The 23,513-nt window shown below is 41.4% G+C and overlaps 1 protein-coding gene across 1 annotated transcript in view; it reads left to right on the forward strand.

Annotated features, from left to right (window-relative positions):
* RPS6KC1 (ribosomal protein S6 kinase C1) overlaps positions 1-22,926 on the forward strand; it is a 97,819-nt gene extending 74,893 nt beyond the window's left edge. Inside the window, exons 12-16 of the mRNA XM_064164490.1 lie at positions 2,501-4,078; positions 4,350-4,439; positions 17,824-17,906; positions 18,555-18,650; positions 21,916-22,926. Coding sequence (XP_064020560.1) covers positions 2,501-4,078; positions 4,350-4,439; positions 17,824-17,906; positions 18,555-18,650; positions 21,916-22,026 — 1,958 coding nt within the window. The 3' untranslated portion in view covers positions 22,027-22,926. The remainder of the gene's footprint in view (positions 1-2,500; positions 4,079-4,349; positions 4,440-17,823; positions 17,907-18,554; positions 18,651-21,915) is intronic.
* The last annotated feature ends 587 nt before the right edge of the window (positions 22,927-23,513 follow it).

The following is a 23,513-nucleotide window of genomic DNA, read 5'->3' on the forward strand; positions in this document are numbered from 1 at the left end:
TGGAGGGATTCAGGCTGGACATGAAGAGGAAATTATTCACTAGGAGAGTGGTGAGAGCCTGAAATGGGTTGCCCGGGGAGGTGGTTGAGGCCACATGGCTGGAGGTGTTTAAAGCCAGGCTGGCTGAGGCTGTGGGCAGCCTGCTCTAGGTTAGGGTGTCCCTGGGCATGGCAGGGGGATTGGAACTAGATGATCCTTGTAGTCTCTTCTAGCCCTGTCTGATTCTGTGATCCTATGAAAGACTGATAAACTTTAGCTGCCAACAGACGCTCCTCTAGTTATTTAGTATGTTAGACTATTTGACAATAACTGAAGCCTACTTGTTTGGATTGATTTCTGTAATTTCAGTTTTTATAGATTTGTGATACTATATTAGCATGGCTTGCTAATGGGTTTTCTTGATCTTACACAACACATGGGGAGAGGGGGAAAGATTATTAGTGTGTCATTCATAAAGGCATAATTACATACCCAGATACAAATATCACTCTTGTTTGACCCTGGATGGGGCATTTTCAGAAAGGAACAAAATTGTTGTTTTTCAGTGTAAAACACGATTACTGAATAGCATTTATTTATGTATTTCTACTTGACCAAGAGGCCAGGCTCAATATTTGTATGTAAACATATTTGGACATAATAAATATATATTCCCCCCTACCTCTCCTGGGTTTGCTTGCGTTTAACTCTAAATTGGAGCTGCAGTAAGTGGTCATTTCCACTGTGATTTTTAGGTGCTAGTGATTATTAATGAGCAACTTCTTTTTTTAAGTAAGAGAATACATTTTCAAATGGAGAATGAGTAATTGTTACAGTTCTGTTTTCACAGGTGGGCAGTGGTGAATTCCTGCATACTCTAAGGATAAAGAGATTTTCTTAATGTCTTTTGCAAATTATAGCTTTGCTAAAATGATTTGAAACTGAAGGTTTTAAAAACCATAGCTAAAGCCCTTGATTCTTCCAGTGATTTTTCTGTGGGGTTTTAAAAGATTGATCTCAACACATCTGTTTTCCTTCCTTAATCCTTCTTGGGTTTCCTAATTTCTTAAGCTACACTAAGACTTTAAGTAGAGGCCAAATCTAGTCAAGGCTCTTTGGAATCTTGTGTGAAGTGAGGTAGAGGGAGCAGAAGACAGAAATAGACCCAGGAGCAGCCTGACGTGTAGGTATAATGTGAAGTTGTGTGAAGATAATTTCTTCACTTTTCATACTGATGGGCAGCCCAGCCCCTTATTATCTTAATCATAGAATCAACCAGGTTGGAAGAGACCCCTGAGCTCATCCAGTCCAACCTAGCACCCAGCCCTGTCCAGTCAACCAGACCATGGCACAACTTGAGACTGTGTCTCCTTGTTCTGTTGCTGGTTGTCTGGCAGAAGAGCCCAACCTCACCTGGCTGCAGCCTCCCTTCAGGTAGTTGCAGACAGCAATGTGGTCAAACCTGAGCCTCCTCTTCTGCAGGCTGCACACTCCCTCTCCCTCAGCCTCTCTTCTCAGGGCTGTGCTTCAGGCCCCTCACCAGCTTTGGCGCCCTCCTGTGGACACCTTCCAGTACCTCAACATTTCTCTTGAATTGAGGAGCCCAGAACTGGACACAGCACTCAAGGTGTGGCCTGAGCAGTGCTGAGTACAGGGGCAGAATAACCTCCCTTGTCCTGCTGGCCACACTGTTCCGGATGCAGGCCAGGATGCCACTGGCTCTCCTCAGCACACTGCTGGCTCATGTTCAGCTACTATCTACCTGTAGCCCCAGTTCCCTTTCTGGCTGCTCTCAGCAACTCTGTCCTCAGCCTGTAGTGCTGCTTAGTACAGGGGTATGGAATATTTGGGTGAGAGCTGTTCAGATGTCACATGTAAAAGCAGGCCTGGTATCCAGTAATGACTGCTTTGAAAATATAGTAGAGAAGGTTTAAAGCTTTCTACATCCTTGGGTCCACACTTAACCCAGGCCTCCCTTAGAAAGACCTGTTCTTACTAGCATCCAAGGAAGGTACTGGTGGTGCTAATGTCTGTGTGAAAGACTTGCCTGGGGGCTGAGATGCTGTCATACCAGGCACTGTCCAATGCTGCACAAATGTAATGTTGGTCTTTTTGGGTCATGTTCCCTTTGACACTGGAGATCTGTGGTGGTGTAAGATTTGTGAAGCAGTGCTGCGATAGTAAATATTAGTAATATGAAGATAGAAATATTCAGCATTTACTTGTCTTAATTTACTGTAATGCAGGTGGGATGAGGAGACTTTGTATGTTTTGTTAAATGTAGAAAGGGTGTGGTTGACAAATGAGATTTTACTGTCTGGTGTGAAATTACCCTAAATAATTTCCCTGGAGGTGTTGAAGAAAAGCCTGGATGGGGCACTTAGTGCCATGGTCTAGTTGATTGGCTAGGGCTGGGCGATATGTCAGGCTGGATGATCTTGGAGGTCTCTTCCAACCTGGTTGATTCTGTGATTCTCTCCTGAGTGAAGCTAAGATATTTCCCCCTCTTCTTTTTTTGCAGGAGGAAAATTGTGGTCTTGCCTCAGTAAGTTCTTAAACAGAAGTCCTGAAGAGAGCTTTGAAATTCCTGAACCCAGGACATCCAGTTCTACTAAAATATACCTGGAGCAGCCAGCACCCACTCCTAAAGAAATTGGTAGCAGCACTGATTCCAGAGAAAGCTATGGGGGGAGCTCATTAAAGGTGGTTCCACTGAAGAGCAGCCTAACGCCAAGTTCTCAGGATGACAGCAGCAACCAGGAAGATGGCCAAGATGGTTCAAAGTGGATGGACTCAGGATCCAGCTCAGAAGAAGAGTGCACTACTAGTTATTTAACATTATGCAATGAGTATGGACAAGAGAAGATTGATTCTGGCTCTCTAAATGAGGAACCAGTGGTTAAACTGGAGAGTGAAGGTCTAAATACCAAAGAGAGGAGCTGCTTGCAGAAATGCAGGGTTGCTGGCAGCGATAACTTCATCTCTCAGACTGCATCTCAGGAACAAAAGCTTTTCGTTGACGATGATGAGTCAGAAATGGCTAGCCCTACGAGGATACTGGACTCATTAACTAAGTCAAAGAACAGCCCCATGGAACTCTTCAGGATAGACAGCAAAGATAGCACAAGTGAGCTCTTGGGGCTCGATTTTGGAGAAAAACTATATAATCTGAAATCAGAACCTTTGAAGCCATTGTTTTCTGTCTTGGATCGTGGCAGAAGTTTGGATGCCCTGGAGAACAAAACAGCTGTCACAGCTCATGACACCATAAGCAGAGGTTCCAATGACTCTGTGCCAGTTATCTCCTTTAAGGACGCTGCTTTTGATGATGTATATAGCACTGATGAAGGAAGGCCTGATCTCTTAATAAACTTACCAGGTATGTCTGATGAAACCGAAGAGGCAGCAGCATCGAGGCCAAACAAGTTTATAAAACCCGATGGGGACGTGTTGGAAGTGAAGTTGTTAGAAGCACCTGATGTCTTACAGTTAAATAACTCTGCAGAGTCATATAAAGCATTTCATCAAGAGCCAAACCTTGTGGCACCAGAAGCGTGTGATCCTTCCCACTGGGAAGCAAATGGACAAAGCAGTGTCATTCAGGGAGCTCTTGGGACCCTCTTTACATCTGACCAAGAGGTAGGTAGTTCAGAAGACGGGGCTCTGTTTCAAGGGCTTGGAGCCTGCTCCTTAGACATGACGAGCAAAGAAGAAAGTTTATTTGTTTCCAACTCGCTCTCAGGTTCTCAAGATGTTGGCTTGGATGGAGATATGTTAAGAAATGAAGCAGTGTTGCTGTTTTCCGATCAAGCTGAAGACTCTGGCAAAGAGGACACGGACTTGGCTTTGTTACCAGCAGCTGAAAGTAAAAAGACAGTACCAAAGAGGGAAGACAAAATAGCAGTAGCAGGGGAGAAGGAAATACATCAAATTTTTCAGGACCTCGACGAAAGATTAGCTATAACCTCCAGATTTTATATTCCAGAGAATTGCATTCAGAGATGGGCAGCTGAAATGGTTGTAGCCCTTGATGCTTTACATAGAGAAGGAATTGTGTGCCGCGATTTGAACCCAAACAACATCTTATTGAATGATAGAGGTCAGGAACTTTTGCAAATGCATTTCTTTTTATTCGCTGTTGCTTCCAATTAACTGAGTAGGCGTTTTATCTTGTAATTAGTATCTTCATTTCCTGTCTAGAGCTTCATTATCAGTGCAGCAAATTCACCCCCAGTAATAGCTTCTAGTACTTAATGATGCCATTATTCTTAATGATACTGTTTTTAGCTACAAAAGGAGTAATTACAGTTCACTTCTGCAGAAAATGGAAGGGAAAAATGTTTTGATTTCTCCTGTCGTTTTGTTTTTAGGACACATTCAGCTAACGTATTTTAGCAGGTGGAGGGAGGTTGAAGATTCCTGTGACAACGATGCCATGGAGAGAATGTACTGTGCCCCAGGTTAGAGCAATCACCTACAATGTTTCACTCAGAAGGTAGACTAGCAGCTTTCAGTTTCTCACGGACCCTCTATGGCAGAGAACTTGTGATCAGGCTGAATTTTCTTTGCTTTTTTCCAGTACATCTTAAAAAGGCAGAGGGCTCATAACTGCTTCGTTGTTGAACTGTGGTGATGTTTGTTAGATCATTTCCATCAAGTGAAATTGTCTTGTTTAAGCAAATTTAAGGAGTGTTTTGTTCTCTTGCAGTTATTTGCTGTGTGTGATAACCTGACAGGAGCAAATAAGGCAAAGGGCAGACTGAAAAGATGACATGGAGAGCCTTAAAAATACAAAAGTTTATATATGCAAAAGACCACAGAGGGGGGGAAAAAACCCATGTCAGTTTGAAAAATACATCCCTAACAAGCTCAGAGGCACCTCTGACATTTTTGATGAGCTACAGTGGGCTTTGAAATAGTTTAGACAGCTCTTTCCTTAGAACTGCTTTCATCAATCATAAGGGTAATAAAATCAATCTCGTGGGTTTTTATAGCAAGGATAGCTCTTGAAACTGAGCTCTTCCTCTTCTTTTTTCCAATTGATTTTCTGCTAATATAGTGGTCAAATGGTAGTGGCAGCCAAAAAATCAAGTGTTTTACTTAGAATTTAATATCTTAAAAATTTCATAGCTAGCTTAAAACCCCCTCCTTTCCAAGCTGAAATGGCTACTGGGAGGTTATTCAGATTTTCAGTTTCTCTTCTATTTTGAATTTGAAATGCTGGCATACTTCTTCTCCTCAGTGCGTGGTCTGGCCAGGCATTGCTGCTTGGCACGCAGGTACTCCTCAAGCTCAGAATCTGCAGATGTGCTCAGTAAAATTGAAAGTAATAGTTGCTAGTAATGGAAGTTCTGAACTTGGTTTGGCATCAGCTGTTTACCCTGTGACTTTGTCCTGCAACTGCATCTCAATTCTAATTTAAATTCCCAGAGACTCAAATATATTTGATGGAACCAATAACAATTTCTTAGAGTGCCCTTCCCTCTTCCCCCTTCTTTCCCAAAAGAAAGAAAATTAGATGTAGAGAGAGGAAGGGTAAGCACAACCAAATAAATAATCTCACTCTGATTTGGGAGTTAAAAAGAAGAAAAGTTTAACAATAAATTAAAAAGATATCTGAGGTGGGGAAGTTACAAGGTATAGGGAAGGGAAAAAAACAAATACAAAATGTGTAAATACAACCAGAGTTTTTGATGGTAAGGGGTTTGTCAGCCTCGTGGGTGATGGCCACATGGTAAAACAAAGAGAACCTGAAACAGGTTGGTGATGCTGGTAAGCAGGAAAGAAGGGAGCACAGAGAGAGAGAACAGGAAGCTCCCCCTGCTTTGATAGACCTTTAGACAGGAAGGGGGAGTGGGCTAACCGTGAATCACCTGGTGATGTTCAGACCCACTCTTGGGGAGAGGTCAAGACCACCTAGGGTGAGGTTCAAGGTCACTCCCCCTGGAGGGTTAATCCTGTACAAACTGTAATACTGTAAGGAGCTGTTCCCTGTTAAGAAAAGACAGCGGGATCTCAACAGAAAAATGAATGCCATCATCTTCAGATGGAAAGTAACCAAAATACTTTCTCTCCAGATACCAGTGAAAAGGGCAAGGATTACAGAAAGTAATTCTTTTTTGCCTATGACAGCAAACCCAACACCTTTGCTTCTAACTCTCACTCCACCTTAATTCAAGAACAAGAAAATCAGTGAATCCCAGCAGTTCTTCAGGTTGCAAATAGAATTGTGTCCTGGTTGCCAGTGTGTGCTATGTCCTGTTAGACAGAGGCCTCCTGCCTCCCTAATCCAGCCTCCAACAAAGCATTCACTAGTTGAGCAGTAGCAAAGATGGAAGCGTGCGGCCTTTTCCCACCTTGTCATCATTAATGAGCTGTGAATGTCAAAGCTTACTTTTTCTGTATTTTAATGAGGATCCAAAGAGAGGCTTTTTTAGCCCCCTAAGCCCCAACCAGCCAACTCATGCAGTAATTAAGTGTTTAGGGAGCAGTTGAAATAATATTTAGAAGTCCCCAAATGCAAGGATAAAGTTTTCTGCACCATCATTATTTCCACCTCACAACACAGGTACGTTGTATCAGGCTCTTCTCGGTTAAATTGCCTTCTCCTCACCACCCTCCTCCTCTGCCCTAGCCCAAGCTGCAGTTTGTTTTGCTTTGTGTATCTGTGACTGGTGACCTACAAGAGGAAGATTTGCAGATGCAAATCAGCCATCAGCAAGGTGGCTGAATGGATACTGCTCTATGATTCTAACCTTTCATACTTGGTATAAAGAACAGACTGTAAAGTGTATTCTTACTGAAGTGTAGCTATTTCATGCTACCTTTTGCATAGAAGAGTAACACCTTGCTAGAACTTAGCAGTACAAAATACATGTTGGATCCAAGTGCCATTCTATTCTGAGCAATGATTTTAATATATGTGTGTTCAATACTGGAGTAGAACTGAAGCCAAATAAGTTTTCTTAGAGCTGCTGCTTGTGAATTTTGCTCTCAAACTTTCAATCAGTATTAAAAAAAAAAGTTATGCTAGTGTCCTTTCTTTAGATTTCAGCAAGCCCCTCTTTTTTTTGGATTAGAATTTTTCACTTTAAGGAGTGTACCATGTTTCTGGTACCCATGTCTTTACCACGATAGCATCACTCCATAAGCTGCTCCTTAGAATAAAGAATTTGAAGCTATACTTGTACTCAGGTTCAGTGCAGTAAGAGAAATGTTAATGTTTGGGGGTTTTAATTCTTTTAAAGTTGTTTTTTTAAAAACTGATTGTGAATATCTCACAGCTTTTGGGGTGTTTTTTTTCTGCTGAAGGAAGTTTTCTGCAGTTTTGTTGAGGTGAAGAAATGATCTTCATGAGACTTAATCAGGTCTTATGATTTCTTATCACAACAGAACACAGTGACTAGAAGTCATTCAAAGTGAGCCTGTATCTTGTCTTGAATTTCCCTGGTATTTCAAATATTGTGTGCTGTGTTGCCCCACCTCTGGATACTCTGTCTTCCCTCTCCTTCTCTCTCAGAACTGAAGGATACAGAGGAACTTGGCTTGTAAAATGTTGTCTGTGTTGTTTAGCTTGCTGTGTGCTTCCAGAGTTAAGGGTAGAATAGAATTTTTTATATGACAGCTTGTAGGTAATGTGGTTTTGTTGTTTAAATGCAGTCTCTCAAAGTATGCAAGAAAGAGAAGGTAAGCAGTCTATTGAAACACAGTCTTCTGAGGTCTGGCATTGGAGGCTGAGTACAGATGATGATTCCTTGGATGTAGTTCTTTTTGTGCATTGTTTTGAATTTTTTGTGGAGCAAATTTTGGAGGCAGAAAAGGGAAAGGATAGATGTGAAGTTTAAAGCAGGATATAATCAATCCACTATAGGTTGAAAATTGTACTGCAGAATTATATGAAATATGTTTTAAAAAGTATTTTAAACAATTTTGTCTTTTTAATTCATTAAATTTCAGGTGTTACTTTTATACAGAGGTGTTCTAAAGTGTTGAGCAGTGAAGTGGCTTACTTAAAATTACTTGTTGAAGGAAAACATGGAATCTGTGTTCTACAGTTCATGTATCAGAATCTATTTCCTGGAGAGACTAGGAATAACAATGTATTAATGGAGAAGCTTTTCAGACTCAGGGGAGAACGGAGTTCCAACTATATGGAGCTTGCTTGCAGGATCTAGGATTTTGTATTTGAGACTCTAAGGCTGTAACCTTGTATTAAAGCAAAGCAAGGTACTATTGGCACAGAAATGGTGATCAGGTCTTTGCCGTGGTGAATAGCAAGGACTTGCTCAGCTCTTGCTGCTCTATGAAAAGTAGAGAGGCAATCTAACTGTGTATGTAGAAAAGAGATTATGCAGGGTGTATATAAAATAATAGAACAAATGCAAACATTGTAAATGGAGACTTGTCAAAAAGATGAGATAGTTTTAAAAGCTGCGTTCATTCCTCGCTAGCAATGCGATTCATTTAGGATGAAATAGCAGTTGTCATTTTATATCATGCATAAATGAAAAGCAGGGCTGGATGTGTTGCAGGACGTGGCACTTTTCCACTGCTGACGGCAGGTGGCATTGTACCATTAATGGATTTTGCTGTTGCACTTCGCTGGCTCTGGTTTGCCAAACTTGCTGTAAGAACTGGAGAAGGAAGATGGGCTTTATTTGTAATGATTTGCATATCAAGAATTGTACTTGCAAGCTGAGAGTCGTGGTGGTTTATAGTGCTGTTGAATCTCTTAGTAGAGCTGAGTAAACTCTTCGCTGCTGCACAGTTCCACTTAAAAAGGGAAAAAAGAAAAGGACCTGCTGAACCAAGTGCTGCAACAACAAAGCTATCTGCAGATGCTTAAAAGTAGTGCCTGTGCTATACTTTGATTAATGGCCAAACTAAATCTTTGCTGTTCACCTATGATAAGTCAAATGTTGTTTCTCTGATCCACAAGGGAAATGGTGGATTATAAATCATCTCCTATAAACTCAACACCACTTTAAGTAAAACTGTGTGGGAGATTTGGCCAAGAATAACCTATTTGCATTTAAAGAAGAAATCAAACACTTGTAGCTGAGCATTGCTGCTGTGTTAATATGATTTAAGTGAGGTTTGGGTGTTGTTGGTTGTTTCCTTCCCCCCCACTAGTTTTGTTTTCTGAATGTTTTAAAGTAAGCTAAGCAGCTGATGTCTGAAAACAAAATTATTAGCAGATCAGATGGCAATGATTCACTTCTGTTTAAACAGCCCTTTGCTCTTCGTGCCCCGTGAGAACTCTTATCACATATTTGTCAAAAACCCCCACAAAACGTAACAAAAAAAAATCCCTGGCTTTATCCACCTGCCTGGCTGCCCGATAGTATCAGCCGTGTATCTCTTTATCTCTCAGTTCATGTGCCTTGGTATTCTGAAGGGGGGAAAATTCCAGTAACAGATTCAATTTACACAGACAGAAACTTGAGCAAATGCCAGCCTAGCAGGGGGGCCATTATTCTGCTCTATAAATAAGTTTAAAAAAGAAACAAACACACACACAAACCTGTGAATCAACATGTTTTGGTCTAATTGAGGGAAAAAGCAAGATAGATGAATTTTGAAATGCAAATGATCACCTTCTGTTATTTAAGTATCAAGTTTGCCTACCGACTTTGTGATCTTAAAGACTTGTTACATTTTAAATGGAGCAATAATTGTATTCCATCCTCAATAGCCCTGATTTTAAAAATCAAATTGATTACTTCTTTTAAAAAGCTCCTTCATAGCATGCTTAGTACCTCCGAGAAAGGCAAAATTGTTTACAGCCACAGCCCAGTCAAGACTGTCTTCAACTAAAACAGTTTTTAAACTGAGGATTTACTCATGAAGAGAAATCTTTTAGGTGCTTTTTCAGTCTAACCTGTGAAGTGTCATGTTGAAGCAGCTTGCTGGTCTAATATCTTGTGTAAACAGCGATGTGTGAACGAGATGTTTTATTTACACTCTGTGAGTTCTTGTTCCAGCAGCCGGGATGTGTTTCTGTTGTATCCCTGTAGTGTTTTCGGGGAATAAGATTTCAGAACAGGGCTGCCTTTGGAGTCTGTCTTTCTTTCTTGTCCAAACAAAGATTTTTTGCTAGATTGGATTTACTAATATCTGGGTATTTGCTTGTTGAGATCGTAAAGCCAAAGAGAGCTCAGCTCCACGGAATATGTAAGCAGGAAACTAACCATCAGTAATGCATCATATTATTCTGACCCTTTCTTAAGCTGTGTGTGACAATCAAAGTTTATTCACACAAAGTAGCCTTCACATATAAATATATGGTATATTTGGTTTTATCTGACCTGCTACTAACTGCACATAACTCTAAACCTAAGCAAAAAAGGAGGTTTTGGTAGTAAATGATTTTGTCCCCAAAAAGACCAAAGTGTTTCAGTCTGCAACCTGACTTTCATACTCCCAAATGAAGCTGTCACTTATGCTCTTAAACAATGGCATATACAGATGCAGAGTGGAGCTGTTAACCTAAAACATATGGCATGAAAATAAAGATCTCTGGGTTGCTATTAATAGCCTGTATGCTATAGATTTTATTTACTGAATAAGGAGAAAATGGTTTGCCTCTGTTTACCAGATACATATTCGACGCTGGAAAACCTGCATGTTGTTCGTGTGTGTTTTTCAGTAGGAGTTTGCAGGCACTCGTTAAGTCTGCTGTTCTGTGTTACAGTAATTTAATTGGAGTAGTTTGTTTAAGAAGCAAAATAACTCCGCTAGCTTAAAGTGCTGTTGACCCTGAGAGGTGTTGTGGGGTGGACTGGTTTTAGTGTAGGCTGGAGTGGATTATTTTTCCTCTGACTCTGCCCTAGCTTTTTGTGTGACATTGTTTCAGAATAATCCTAAAAAGGAAAGGAAAAAAACCAGGGCAGGTGAATGAGCTTTGGGCAGCAAAGAGAGGAGGGTGGGTTAGCTTGATTTGACAAGCCCAAGCAATAGGAAACAGGACTAAACACGAACGTGAAAAATATATGGCTGCAGTGAGTAATTAGGAAAGGCCTGGAGCTGCAGGAAAGGTGCTCACAATTGTGAAGCTGGAGTAACAACTTCAGAGCAACTTTTGAGAGTGAGACAGCTCTCCAAAGAGGTGGTTTGGCAGTCAGTCAGGTTCCCTGCAGTACACTAGATGTTGCAGGTAAAGCAGACGTTCTTGTGGGGTTTTGATACACTCTGTAACTAAAGTAAGCAGTGATGTGTACTGAAGCTGTTGATTTGTAAAAACATGTAGCGTTTCATCTGCCTGGCTTAAAAGGCAGTTAATAACTCCAGAAGAAGCTGTAATTTGTCCATATGGTGGGACTCTCTTTGGGTTTTATTTTCTTGTTCTACTTTGAAAAGATTATTACAGCAGAAACTTGCAGATAGTATATAAGTTGCCTTTTGAAAATAAATGGAGCTAGCTGCAAGGTTAATTGATGTTTGGGTAACAGAGCAGTACAAAGTTTCTTTGTCTCTTTAGTCACCTGATCATTTTAAAGGAAGTTTAATTCCATCTTGGGCTGCTAAGAGGAAGAAAGTGAACACAGTTCCCTATATATTATTTTCTTTTTCATTTAGTGACACAAGGCAATTTCTTCCAAAGAGGAACATAGATGCTGCTGTGTTTTGAATGGTCTTCAGATGAAAATTCCTATTTTCATAATCCATTTGATCTTAGCAGATGTTCATTTGCACTTGCCTCACTACTTTATTGTTTAAAGACCATGATAATTTTTTTTTAATACTTAACTATAGATGGTTCAATACTGTATCTTTTAAATTGCTCAAGCATTTTAGGCAAAGCATTATGGCCAGCTTGCTTGTGTGATGGGTTATTTAGTGGCTGCGTCTTGTGGTATCTTGGCTGACTGAATCTGCCTGGAGTAAATTAGCTTGGATGCATTTTACTTGGTTCTCTGCAAATGCTCCTTTACATATATAGATATTAAAATATGATAAAATAGTAAGCTTTTAAAATTAAATGAGTGTAAAGTAAATAGAATTTCTGAAGCGACTCTAATGGGTTTTTGTGCAATCCTGTTTATCTTAATGGCCACAGAAGGGGGAAACATTGTGTCTGTTTGCAGGATGTTGGACAAGTCCATTTCCCTCTGAACACACATTTCCTTCAGATACTTGAGGGTAGCTTAGGTGGGTCTCCTTGTTTTCTTATTGGTGCAGAAATGGTACTTGAAGGTGTGCTGTTCCTACTTGAAACATGGTGTAAGGGAAAGGGCCTCCTCAGGTTTAGAAATTCTTACAAATCCACCAAGAATCATAGAATCAACCAGGTTGGAAGAGACCTCCAAGATAATCCAGTCCAACCTGTCCCCCAGCCCTATCCAGTCAACTAGACCATGGCACTAAGTGCCCCATCGAGTCTTTTCTTGAACACCTCCAGGGACGGTGCCTCCACCACCTCCCTGGGCAGCCCATTCCAATGGGAAATCACTCTCTCTGTGAAGAACTTCCTCCTAACATCCAGCCTATACTTTCTCCTTCTACATTTCAGGAAAACCACTGCAATGCAAAGCTCTTCCTGACTCTTAAGTGCTTGGAGAAGCAGTACTTCTACCTAGAGTCTGTTTTCTTGTGAGCTGACTTAGGATGTACTTTTTTTTCCCTTCATGTTTGGTTTTACAAAGTTCTTCACTGAGTTTTTGTTCTTGGTGAATTGCAGGCCATCTGGACCGAGTTGCACAGTGATTGTCTTAAGTCCACCTTTAAGCCTGGCTTCTTTTGTGTTTAGGAGTGTTTTTGTGTGCTGGTCGGGAGGCCTTATTGTCATCCCTAAAGGAAACCATTTGGGAGAAAATGCTTGAGGCATGGTAGCAAAAGCCTTTGAAATCTTTCGGCATGAAGTGTGTATTTCAAACTAAGGTGCTGTGGCAGGAGTGGTAAAGTCAGCCTTGGTGTTACAGTTAAAAACTCTGTGCTTTTTTCACTTTACAACTGGCACTTCTGTTTAAAAACGCAAAGTGTTGTCAGCTACCTGCCCTTATCAGGAAGTAAGATGTTGTTGTGTTTAATGCAAATATTGAGATAACTCTGGAAACTAAAGAAATGGCCTTTCAGTTGAGACCAGCTGCTCTGCAAGGAGGATAGTGCTGGGTAGTGAAGGTGTTTACCTGTACCATCTGTCTAGCTGAACCTGATAACACTTCCCAAGTTCCCTTCCCTTCAGTTACCTCAGCAGCTGATTCTGTGCAGGAATTCAGCATCTCTGTTGATGTGTGCTACTTGGTGCTAAGGGCATGCGTCAGGAAAGCTCTCCCTTTTAATGAAGTTGCAGAAAGATTGTAAGACTTCACACGTACAGAATGTCAGGGGCTGGAAAGGACCTGGAAAGCTCACCCAGTCCAACCCCCCTGCCAGAGCAGGATCACCTAGAGCAGATCACACAGGAGCACACCCAGGTGAGCTTTGAATATCTGCAGAGAGGGAGACTCCACAACCCCCTGGGCAGCCTGTTCCAGTGTTCTGTCCCCCTCACAGGGAAAAGATTCTTCCTCATGCTTAAATGAAACTTCCTGTGCTTCAGCTTCCACCCATTGCCTCTTGTCCTGTTCCTGATTTTGTTATCTTTTTTTTTTCACCTTTTATTTTTTTTCCTCCCATTTCAAAGTAACTTCGTATTTGAGAACAAATTTTTTTTGTCCATGCAAATTTTGTATTACCAATCCTAGAAACAAACACCATGTAGGTGTATGCACACGTTTATACAAATGTGAATACTGTCCTCAGTTTCCAGGTTCATGAAGTAAAGAGCTGGCACAAATATCCTCACGTCATTCGCAGAAGCTTGTGGGTCGCCACCATTTATTGTCTCAATTACTGATGAGATGAAAATGTTTTCTTAGTGAAGGCAGATATTGTAGTTCAGATTTATTGCCATATTAAAGCTTTTAAAAAAGCATATGTTCTGCGTGGTATATTACATTAGCTAGCTTGAAAGCACTTCATAATCTATAGCTTCCAAATGTCCTCATGATGCGTAGTCAAGATAAGGTGCAGTGCTACTGATGTGATATCCTGAATTCATTATGATCACTCTATTGCATCAGAAGAAATGTTGATTTATTTGAAGTAAGGGAATGTAAACAACCTGTGTTTATTTCTACTATTCACAATGATTTTATTATGATTTTGGTTTTTTCCTGGCTGTTCTCAATTTATCCTACTTGTGTCGTTTTGGTTATGGTCTTAAGTAAATGGAAGAGTTCAGTAGAAGAGTACATAGTGCTGCTGTCTTAAGAGATCTGCCATGGCAATTGTTTTGTCTTGGCATATATTGAATGTGTCCTTACACTTGAAAATATGAGCTTGGATTTCAAGGAGTAGACTTCTTTTTTGGACTCTTGCTCTGTGTCTTAGTGAAGTGAGGTTACATCAGCTTCTGGTAGCACACAGTGTGTGATGCTGTGAAAGAATGCAGTGTAACTTGAATGCTTTAGAGAGCTGGATCAGCATCTAGGATTGCCAACATAAAAGGAAATTAATTTTTGGTAACATTTATTTTCTCTGCTCTCAGAATAATTTTCATTTTAAAAATAATTTATGATTTTTTAGTTTGAGGTTTTTTTTTATCTGTGTACTGGTCTGTAATTAAAGAAGCCCATGCCCACTGAATATCTCTGGGGAAGAATAGTTTATCTCAGTTTGTGGCATTACTCTAAAATTTAAGATGTCTCAGTATGGAGAAGTTAATGGTACTGTAGGAACTGAGGATAGACACAGACTTGATGGGTGGAGCACTGCTGGATAAGGAATTGGCTGGATGGTGGCATGCAGAGAGTGGTGATCAAGGGCACAATGTCCACATGGAGACATGGAGTAATGGATTTAAACTGGCAGAGGGGAGATTCAAACTAGATGTTAGGAAAGGGTTCTTTGCAGTGAGGGTGGTGAGACACTGGCACAGGTTGCCCAGGGAGGTTGTGGCTGCTCCCTCCCTGGAGGTGTTCAAGGCCAGGCTGGATGAGGCCTTGAGCGACCTGTTCTAGTGGGAGGTGTCCCTGCCCATGCCAGGGGGTTGGAACTGGATGATCCTTGAGGTCCCTTCCAACCTCTTCTATGCAGTAGCAATAGTGGCACTGCTCTCTGTATTCCAGACTGTGTGAAATTTAATTTTAAGTATAAAAATCTTCACTTACGTGGAAGCAATCTCCAGAGTATGAGTGTTCACAGGCCTGAAGCCACATGGGAATAAAAACTCTGCTCTAGAGAAACCTGAAGTACTTTGGTTTACATTTCACTTTCCATTCATGCTATCTTGTTTTTTGAATGTACATTATTGGCACATGCAGCACTGGGAAGTTGCTGTCAGACTAGAAATGCATTCCCATTCAGTAGATTTCACTGAGAGGTGATGTGAAAACCTTTTACCAGCTGGTTGATGTGAAAAATCCTGAGGTTGGTTGGTTTGCTTGTCTTGTGGCCTCCTTTTTCTCTTTGTTGTAGTTCAGTGCCTTAGCAGGTCTGCCTTTCCAAAGGGATGTAACATTAAATTGCAAGACCAGATTTACAGAAATTCTCTCAACATAAAAAGAATTTCAGCTTCATCTGCATGCTTGCCTGGGATCTTGAAACATTAAAAATGCATGTCATTATGCTGATACAGTTCCTCGTGTGGCTGCCATTATAGCTTTGTAGAAGTTTCTCAATGGTGATAGAAGTATCAATCTGTAAGGAAGGGGATAAATTCTAATGTGTGGCACTCTTACAGTGATGGATTTGGCATTCAAACACCATTAACTGTAATAAACTTTTCATTGTGAGGGATGTCGAAGGGCGCCAAAGCTGGTGAGGGGCCTGGAGCACAGCCCTGTGAGGAGAGGCTGAGGGAGCTGGGGGTGTGCAGCCTGCAGAAGAGGAGGCTCAGAGCAGACCTCATTGCTGTCTACAATTACCTGAAGGGAAGTTGTAGCCAGGTGGGGTTGGTCTCTTCTGCCAGGCACCCAGCAACAGAACAAGGGGACAGAGTCTCAAGTTGTGGCAGGGGAGGTCTAGGCTGGATGTTAGGAGGAAGCTTTTCCCAGAGAGAGTGATTGGCATTGGAATGGTCTGCCCAGGGAGGTGGTGGAGTTGCCGTCCATGGTAGTGTTCAAGCAAAGCCTGGCTGGGACACTTAGTGCCATGGTCTAGTTGATTGTCTATGGCTGGGTGCTAGGTTGGTCTGGATGAGCTTGGAGGTCTCTTCCAACCTGTTTGATTCTATGATAAAGAAATGACATCTGGGCCATCCTTTCTTGTTAGTCTTCTAACAGCAACCTCAGCCTAGTCCTGTCGGGTGCTGGAGCATCTTCCAGCTTGTGTGGCAGCTGCTTGAGGGGGCAGCCTTCTGCATATCCCTGTGCTCAGCCTGTTTGTGTGCATCTCTGCATCTAGTGAGGTCTGGGGCTACCACCTTCCTATCCTTGACCCTGGAGTGTGACTCATTTGTAGTTCTCCTTGGCCGTGCTCATGCTAAGCTCCATAAAATGATGAGCAAGACTTTTCCAGTGTGCCACAATGCTTTTCACAGCAACAACTACATGACTCTATGCTAATTGTTCTCCTCTGCTGGGAAGCTGGTGTGGCTTTTGCCACCAAAGCTGTTTTAGTGCAACTTGTGCATTTTTTTGACAATCAAAATGAAGATTTAATCTTCACTGCAATCTGTTTTAGAGCAGACAGTGTGGTGTGTTTGTATTTAACAATTTTTGTAGTTTAAAGCCTGAGTCACTGAAGGCCACATTTTCTGCATGCACCATGCTATTGAATATGAGTGTACATGGCAGGGAACTCTATAAAATCCCATCTTGCTTCTCCACTGTCTCTTGTACATGGACAACAATAATAGTGGTGAGTTCTGAGTGGATGGTGAGGAAAACATCTTTGTACCTAGGTGCAGTTTGGGTTGAGATGTAGCAGTACACAGTTGCTGGCCATGGTTATGCTATGTGAAGTAGATTTAGCATCTTCTTGTCTGTCCCAACAGACAAGAGAGGTCATTGTGAAAAGTCTCCCTTGGTGATGCCAGTAAAGGGTGTGGGTTAGCCATGAGTCAAATCCTGCCCTCTAGGACAAAGTTACTGCATGCAGTAGACTGTTATGACATCCCTTGTGCTGCTCTTATAGGACGCTTCTTTAAAATACTCTGGTCTGTCCAGCTCTTCTGACCAAGGGAGAATCTCTAAATATGCCTGTTAGCTTTAGTCCAGTATAGAGGAATCCTAGCTGTAATGCCTACAAGTCTTGGAAGTGTCTGTTAGCTTTAGTCCAGTATAGAGGAATCCTAGCTGTAATGCCTTCAAGTCTTGGAAGTGTCTGTTAGCTTTAGTCCAGTATAGAGGAATCCTAGCTGTAATGCCTACAAGTCTTGGAAGTGTCTGTTAGCTTTAGTCCAGTATAGAGGAATCCTAGCTGTAATGCCCACAAGTCTTGGAAGTGTCTGTTAGCTTTAGTCCAGTACAGAGGAATCTTAACTGTAATGCCTACAAGTCTTGAAAGTGTCTGTTAGCTTTAATCCAGTACAGAGGAATCTTGCCTGTAGTGCCTACAAGTCTTGAAAGTGTCTGTTAGCTTTAGTCCAGTATAGAGGAATCCTAACTGTAATGCCTACAAGTCTTAAAATTGCCTATGTATGCATGGAAAGGCAAATTATGCATGAAATGTATGGTGCTGCTGTGTTTGAACAAGACAATCTGTAGGTGGCTAAAGGGCTAGCTAAATTGCAGGCATAATGAAAGCTCTGTGGTATTTAGTATACATTCTGTCAGCATTAAACAGTCACCTTGTAAATATATGTTAATTTTGAAGGTGTAACTGACCTTTTTAATATTAATTGCAAGTTCTCATCTTTAGAGGTTGGTGCTATCCTAGAAGAGACAGAAGCCTGCGACTGGTGGAGCCTGGGTGCCATTCTTTATGAACTCCTCACTGGGAAGGTAGGGCTGGGGCCAAGTTACTCGATGAAACTGACCTCTTGGCCAGCAGTGTCTCACAAACGGTGTGCTCAGTTGTGATTTCCTTGCTTTGCTTTCTCAGATATGCTTTGACTCGAGTACCCTCAATTTGCTTGGTCTGCTACTCAGTCTTTGGCAGAACAACTTGACTGAAAATACAAACAAATGACCACACTACTCTCTCCTGACCACAGTGGAATCAAAGTTCTCTAACCTTCCTTCTATGAATTCACAAATTTTGTCCTAGTAGTTTTGGTATTATTTCCTGGAGCAATGTAGAAGCCACATGTTTCTGTTACACATTACTTGGATATTTTGAGACTGAGTGTGTAGGCAAATGAAACTCATCTTTAGTTGATGGTTCTGCATGAAGAAAGCAAAGTCCACCAAATTCCCAGACCTTTCATGTTTGAGCAATATAGTACAACCACTAAGCCATAAATGTTCTAAACCTGTATCTATTAGTGCCTCTAGGTACTCCTCGTGAAAGCTATACTTGATCCTAGGTAGTGCTGACATTTTTCACTTCTGTGTTCATTTGCATCTATACTAGGAGATACTCCACCACTGCTTCATTTTTTTGTAATTAATAAATTTATCTGCCTGCTTTGATTTTTCTTTTTTCTCCAGACTCTGGCTGAGTGCCATCCATCAGGAATTAACACTCACACTTCTTTGAGTATACCAGACCATGTATCCAAGGAGGCCAGATCACTGATACAGCAGGTAATGATAGAAGGGAAATTTTTGTATAGGTAAAGATGTAGAGTGGACAAATACTTATATACCTAAGTTGTTCTGATAAAGTAAGTATAAAACCAGAAAGCTACTGACGGGAACCTTGGTAAGGTCTTTTTGTCCATAATGATGAATTTTGTCCATTTGTCCTGTTGTGTCTGGAAACTTTGCCTTACCGTAGAATCATCCAGGTTGGAAGAGACCTCCAAGCTCATCCAGCCCAACCTAGCACCCAGCCCTAGCCAATCAACCAGACCATGGCATTAAGTGTCTCACCCAGTCTTTTCTTGAACACTTCAGGGACAGCGACTCCACCACCTCCCTGGGCAGCCCATTCCAATGCCAATCACTCTCTATGGCAAGAACTTCCTCCTAACATCCAGCCTAGACCTCCCCCAGCACAAACCTGAGACTGTGTGCCCTTGTTCTGTTGCTGGTTGCTTGGAAGAAGAGACCAACCCCACCTGGCTACAGCCTCCCTTCAGGTAGTTGTAGGCAGCAATGAGGTCTGCCCTGAGCCTCCTCTTCTGCAGGCTGCACACCCCCAGCTCCCTCAGCCTCTCCTCACAGGGCTGTGCTCCAGGCCCCTCACCAGCTTCGTCGCCCTTCTCTGGACATGGTCCAGTACCTCAACATCTCTCTTCCAGGAATCCTTCTGAATGCCATTTGTTAGGAAAAGTATTTTAATTTTGGAATACAAAGTGTTTTGTCATGAGAAGTGAACTGGTAGTTTGGACATGAGAGAGAGTAGGAAATGTTGAAATGTAGACAACCTTCCAGACTGAAGCACCTTTCCAAAGCAATGACAATAGTGTCGGTTGCCTGTTTCAGTTTATTCCTACCTTTACGTGGTCATGACTGAGAGAATGAACTTGAACTACAGGGTCTTGAATTTGAGGTAATGCCACCTTCCTTCTAGGTAATTTTGACTAGTAAATGGATCTGGATCCAACCTATTCCAGTTAAGTACAATAAGTGGTATATGTGAATGGCTTAGAAGTGTATCATGCTAGTTGATGCATAAGTAAAGATGTCACTGCGAAGTAGATTTGAACAGAGCTGAGTGAGAAAAGTAGTTCTTGAAGAAAATGAAGGAAAAAGATTTTTGAAATTCAGTGAGTCAAAAGACCTGGTGATAGATTGGTAGATTGCTTTCTCTCCCATTCCCATGTAATGGCTAATGGAAATGGAACAAGTCTTTTGGACCTTCTGTTTTTCTTAGGTGACACAAAGTCGCTACAGGTGAAAGTGTGTGCCCCTGTGTTTTCTGGCAAAGGAAGAAAGGAAAGTGAGAAATGAAAAATCTCATTTTGGTAGAATCTGCATTTATGTTGATAGATGTTGGCAAGTTGTTCTCCCCACCCGCAAGTGCTGCTGGACTCAAATAGCTAAGGGAAAAGCAGAACCACACTTGATGAAAGGAATTCCACTCATTAGGACTAGAAGGGAAGACAAATGAAGTCATGCAGTCCACTTCTCCCTGACAGTGTTGGATTGTTCTTCACTGCAGACTAATGTATTGTCTGTTTACAAATATGCCAAATTTAAGTGGCAAATGTATCTCTGACACTCACAGATTTATTACAAGGCTATATCTGTTCAGACAACAGTAACCCTAGTGTCTGTTAGGTTAAGCCCCTTCTAGTGTACTGTAGTGACCTATCTGGTGGAGCTTCAGCTATAGGAGCTAGTAAATCACATTTTTGTTGTGTGACTATCCGAGGAAGCTGCCATTCATTGTTGAGGAAGCCTTGTCAGGAAAAGGAAGAAAGCTTTCTTGGCATGGATAGCAATTTGTCATTGTGACTTTCCTTCCCCCTACTGTCAAGGGTAAACAGGTCAGAGCATCACAGAATGACTCTTTTTGGATCAGTGTTCAGCTATATAGAAACTTGTGTCAGACCTTGTCTCCTGCTGTGACTTCCAGTGCAGGTGACTTCCTGGTAAACACCTCCTTCATTTAGTGAGCTTCTAAGAAAACAGAGATGAGTTTATTTCTGGTGTAAGATGAAGTTGTTATTTCTATGTTGGTGTGGTGTTTTTGCACCCAGCTTTTTTTTTTTTTTCCAGGCTTTGCTACCAAAAAAATAGGCAGCATGACTTTTCAGTAGGTGTCTGCTGCAGTTTGTGTCACATCTGCTTTCTAAGATGAAACATTTTCTGGAAGCACAGACTCCAGAAAATACATGCCTGTGCTTAATTGTCCCATGCTGGTTCTGATTGTATTTCAGCAGAAAGGAGAGAGCTTTTGGCTGTATCTGTTTCTGCTGGCTTGTGGGAAGACAGCAGAGCAGCACTATTCATTGTCACCGAGCTACCTTTACTATGTGACATTATGACTACAAACAGCAGAGCCACCTTAAAAATGTGTAAATTCCTGTGTTTATGGATGTAGACTCACTTAGATGTTGAGTGCATTAAGATATGAATACACATTGTTCCAAGTGACAGCTGGGAGAAGTTATCCTATTAGCTGTTGTCAGAAAAAGCAAGAAAGAAGTCATGCCTTTGTGCTGGCTGTAATTGAATAGAGTATAAACAGTTCTCTAAAATGGCTAAATATTTTTGTGTGTCTTTATTAGTCTCTTTGGAGTATTACCTTTGCATTCCCCTTTGTATGGATTGGTGTCTTTAAACAGATGTAAATATTGTGATTTCCTTTTCGCGTGAATCCAGCATCTGATGTACAACTAAAAAGCAAATGAAGTGCTGAATTGTAGGAAATTTCCATGGTGGCATTACACTGTTTGTTTGCTTTCACTGGGGTTCTGATTCTTCAGTTTTAGTCCATTTGTAGGACTCTTCAAAACTCTTCCCCCCTCCCCCTTTTTGTTAGGAGATAGGAGAAGTGACTGTAATATCCTGATACTTTAGCACCAACTTGCAGTTCAGTGGTGTGTGCAAAGGTTAACACGAAGCAAATGCAGTGTCCAGGGATCTACCAATGCAGGCTCTTTATACCAAAATGAGGTTACACTTGAAATGAAGTCCCAGTGTGCAGTGCTTCAGGGAATTGCGTGCTGTGAACAGTAGTCTCTGAAGACTGACACTGAGACTCAAGGAAGGGAGAGTCATCTTCCATTGATTGAATTCTAGGAATTTCAAGTATGCTTTCTCACTCTTGAAAGTATTCATAGAGCTAGGAAAACAGTAGGATGTCCCTTACCTTAGACCTCTCTGGAACTTTTAAGTAGTTGGTTTTGTTCTTACTTACTCAATATATATTTTTTTCCCCTTTTCTTTTTCTCTGAAGCTTTTGCAGTTCAATCCCGCAGAGCGTCTTGGTGCTGGCGTTGCTGGTGTTGAAGACATCAAGTCTCACCCATTTTTTGCCCATATAGAATGGGCAGATCTGCTGAGTTGAGATGTGTGCCCTCTGAACAAACTCAGGTCAAGTGGACAAATCTCTCTGGTACAGAAGCACCCTGACTTACTTCGTTTGGGTGTCCCAGACAAACCCTTTGGACATGATGACTAAAGGATGCTGGAGCAATTGGGCCAAAAGTGAATGCTTTTAAGAGGAATCACTGGTTGTACAGGCTGCTAGCATCTTTTTATGACAACTGCTTGCTACAGTGTGCAAGTCTTCTCCTCATTTTTATGCCAACTGATTGCTACAGTGTGCAAGTCTTCTCCTTATTTTTATGCCGACTGGTTGCTACAGTGTGCAAGTCTTCTCCTTATTTTTATGACAACTGATTGCTACAGTGTGCAAGTCTTCTCCTTATTTTTATGACAACTGATTGCTACAGTGTGCAAGTCTTCTCCTTATTTTTATGACAACTGATTGCCGCAGTGTGCAAGTCTTCTCCTTATTTTTATGCCAACTGGTTGCTACAGTGTGCAAGTCTTCTCCTTATTTTTATGCCGACTGGTTGCTACAGTGTGCAAGTCTTCTCCTTATTTTTATGCCAACTGATTGCTACAGTGTGCAAGTCTTCTCCTTATTTTTATGACAACTGATTGCTACAGTGTGCAAGTCTTCTCCTTATTTTTATGCCAACTGGTTGCTGCAGTGTGCAAGTCTTCTTGTTTTTATGACAACTGGTTGCTACAGTGTGCAAGTCTTCTCACCAAATGGTGGCTGGTGACGAAGCTCCCGGGCAGCATGTTTAGTGCTGCCAGTGTGTTGGCTGAGTACAAACAAGAATGTGCTCCTGGTGCTTTGTTTGACGGTGGAACTGTCTACAGACTGTGCCAGTTGAAAGTGTCTTTTATAATGTCAATAGACCATTTTCCTGTTCGAAATACAGTTCTTGGGGGGGGGGGGGGGGGGGTGGGGAAGGAGCAAATAATTTATTAATGGTATACACTGAATAAAATACTAAAATGCTTTATGCAAAAGTTGACACATTAAAAATAACATATCCGTTAAAAATGAAGAAAGCTGTTGCATAATCCTGTGGTATGTACCTTGAAAATGGTATATCATTTCCCACTGTGGAGAGAGCATATAAAAGGCAAATAATGCTGTCAGACGTCGTAACTTGTGGGCTGGCAATGCCTGTTTAAAGCCTTTGACTTGGTAGTATTTGATGAGGTACATCTTAAATTCACTACAGAAAGGAAAGTCTTTTCCTCAACTGGGTAAACACTGCTTTAGCACTCTTAATAAGGAGTAAGAAAACACAATGCTAAATAAATGTATAGATTAAAAAAGGAAAAACTCTTCTCACTGCAGCCACCACTTTATCACTTAATGAACTTTACTTCCTCTAAGTGTCCTATTTATAGCTGCTACTTCAGGAAAAAAAATCCTTTCTGCTCGTGCTCATCTGCTTGAGGAAGCTTCTGAACTCTCCTGTTTGTTTGTTAATAGTCTTAATAAATCAAAGAAAGCCTTCACCCACT

Source organism: Pogoniulus pusillus, chromosome 25, assembly GCF_015220805.1.
Source record: "Pogoniulus pusillus isolate bPogPus1 chromosome 25, bPogPus1.pri, whole genome shotgun sequence".
Taxonomy (NCBI): Eukaryota; Metazoa; Chordata; class Aves; order Piciformes; family Lybiidae; genus Pogoniulus; species Pogoniulus pusillus.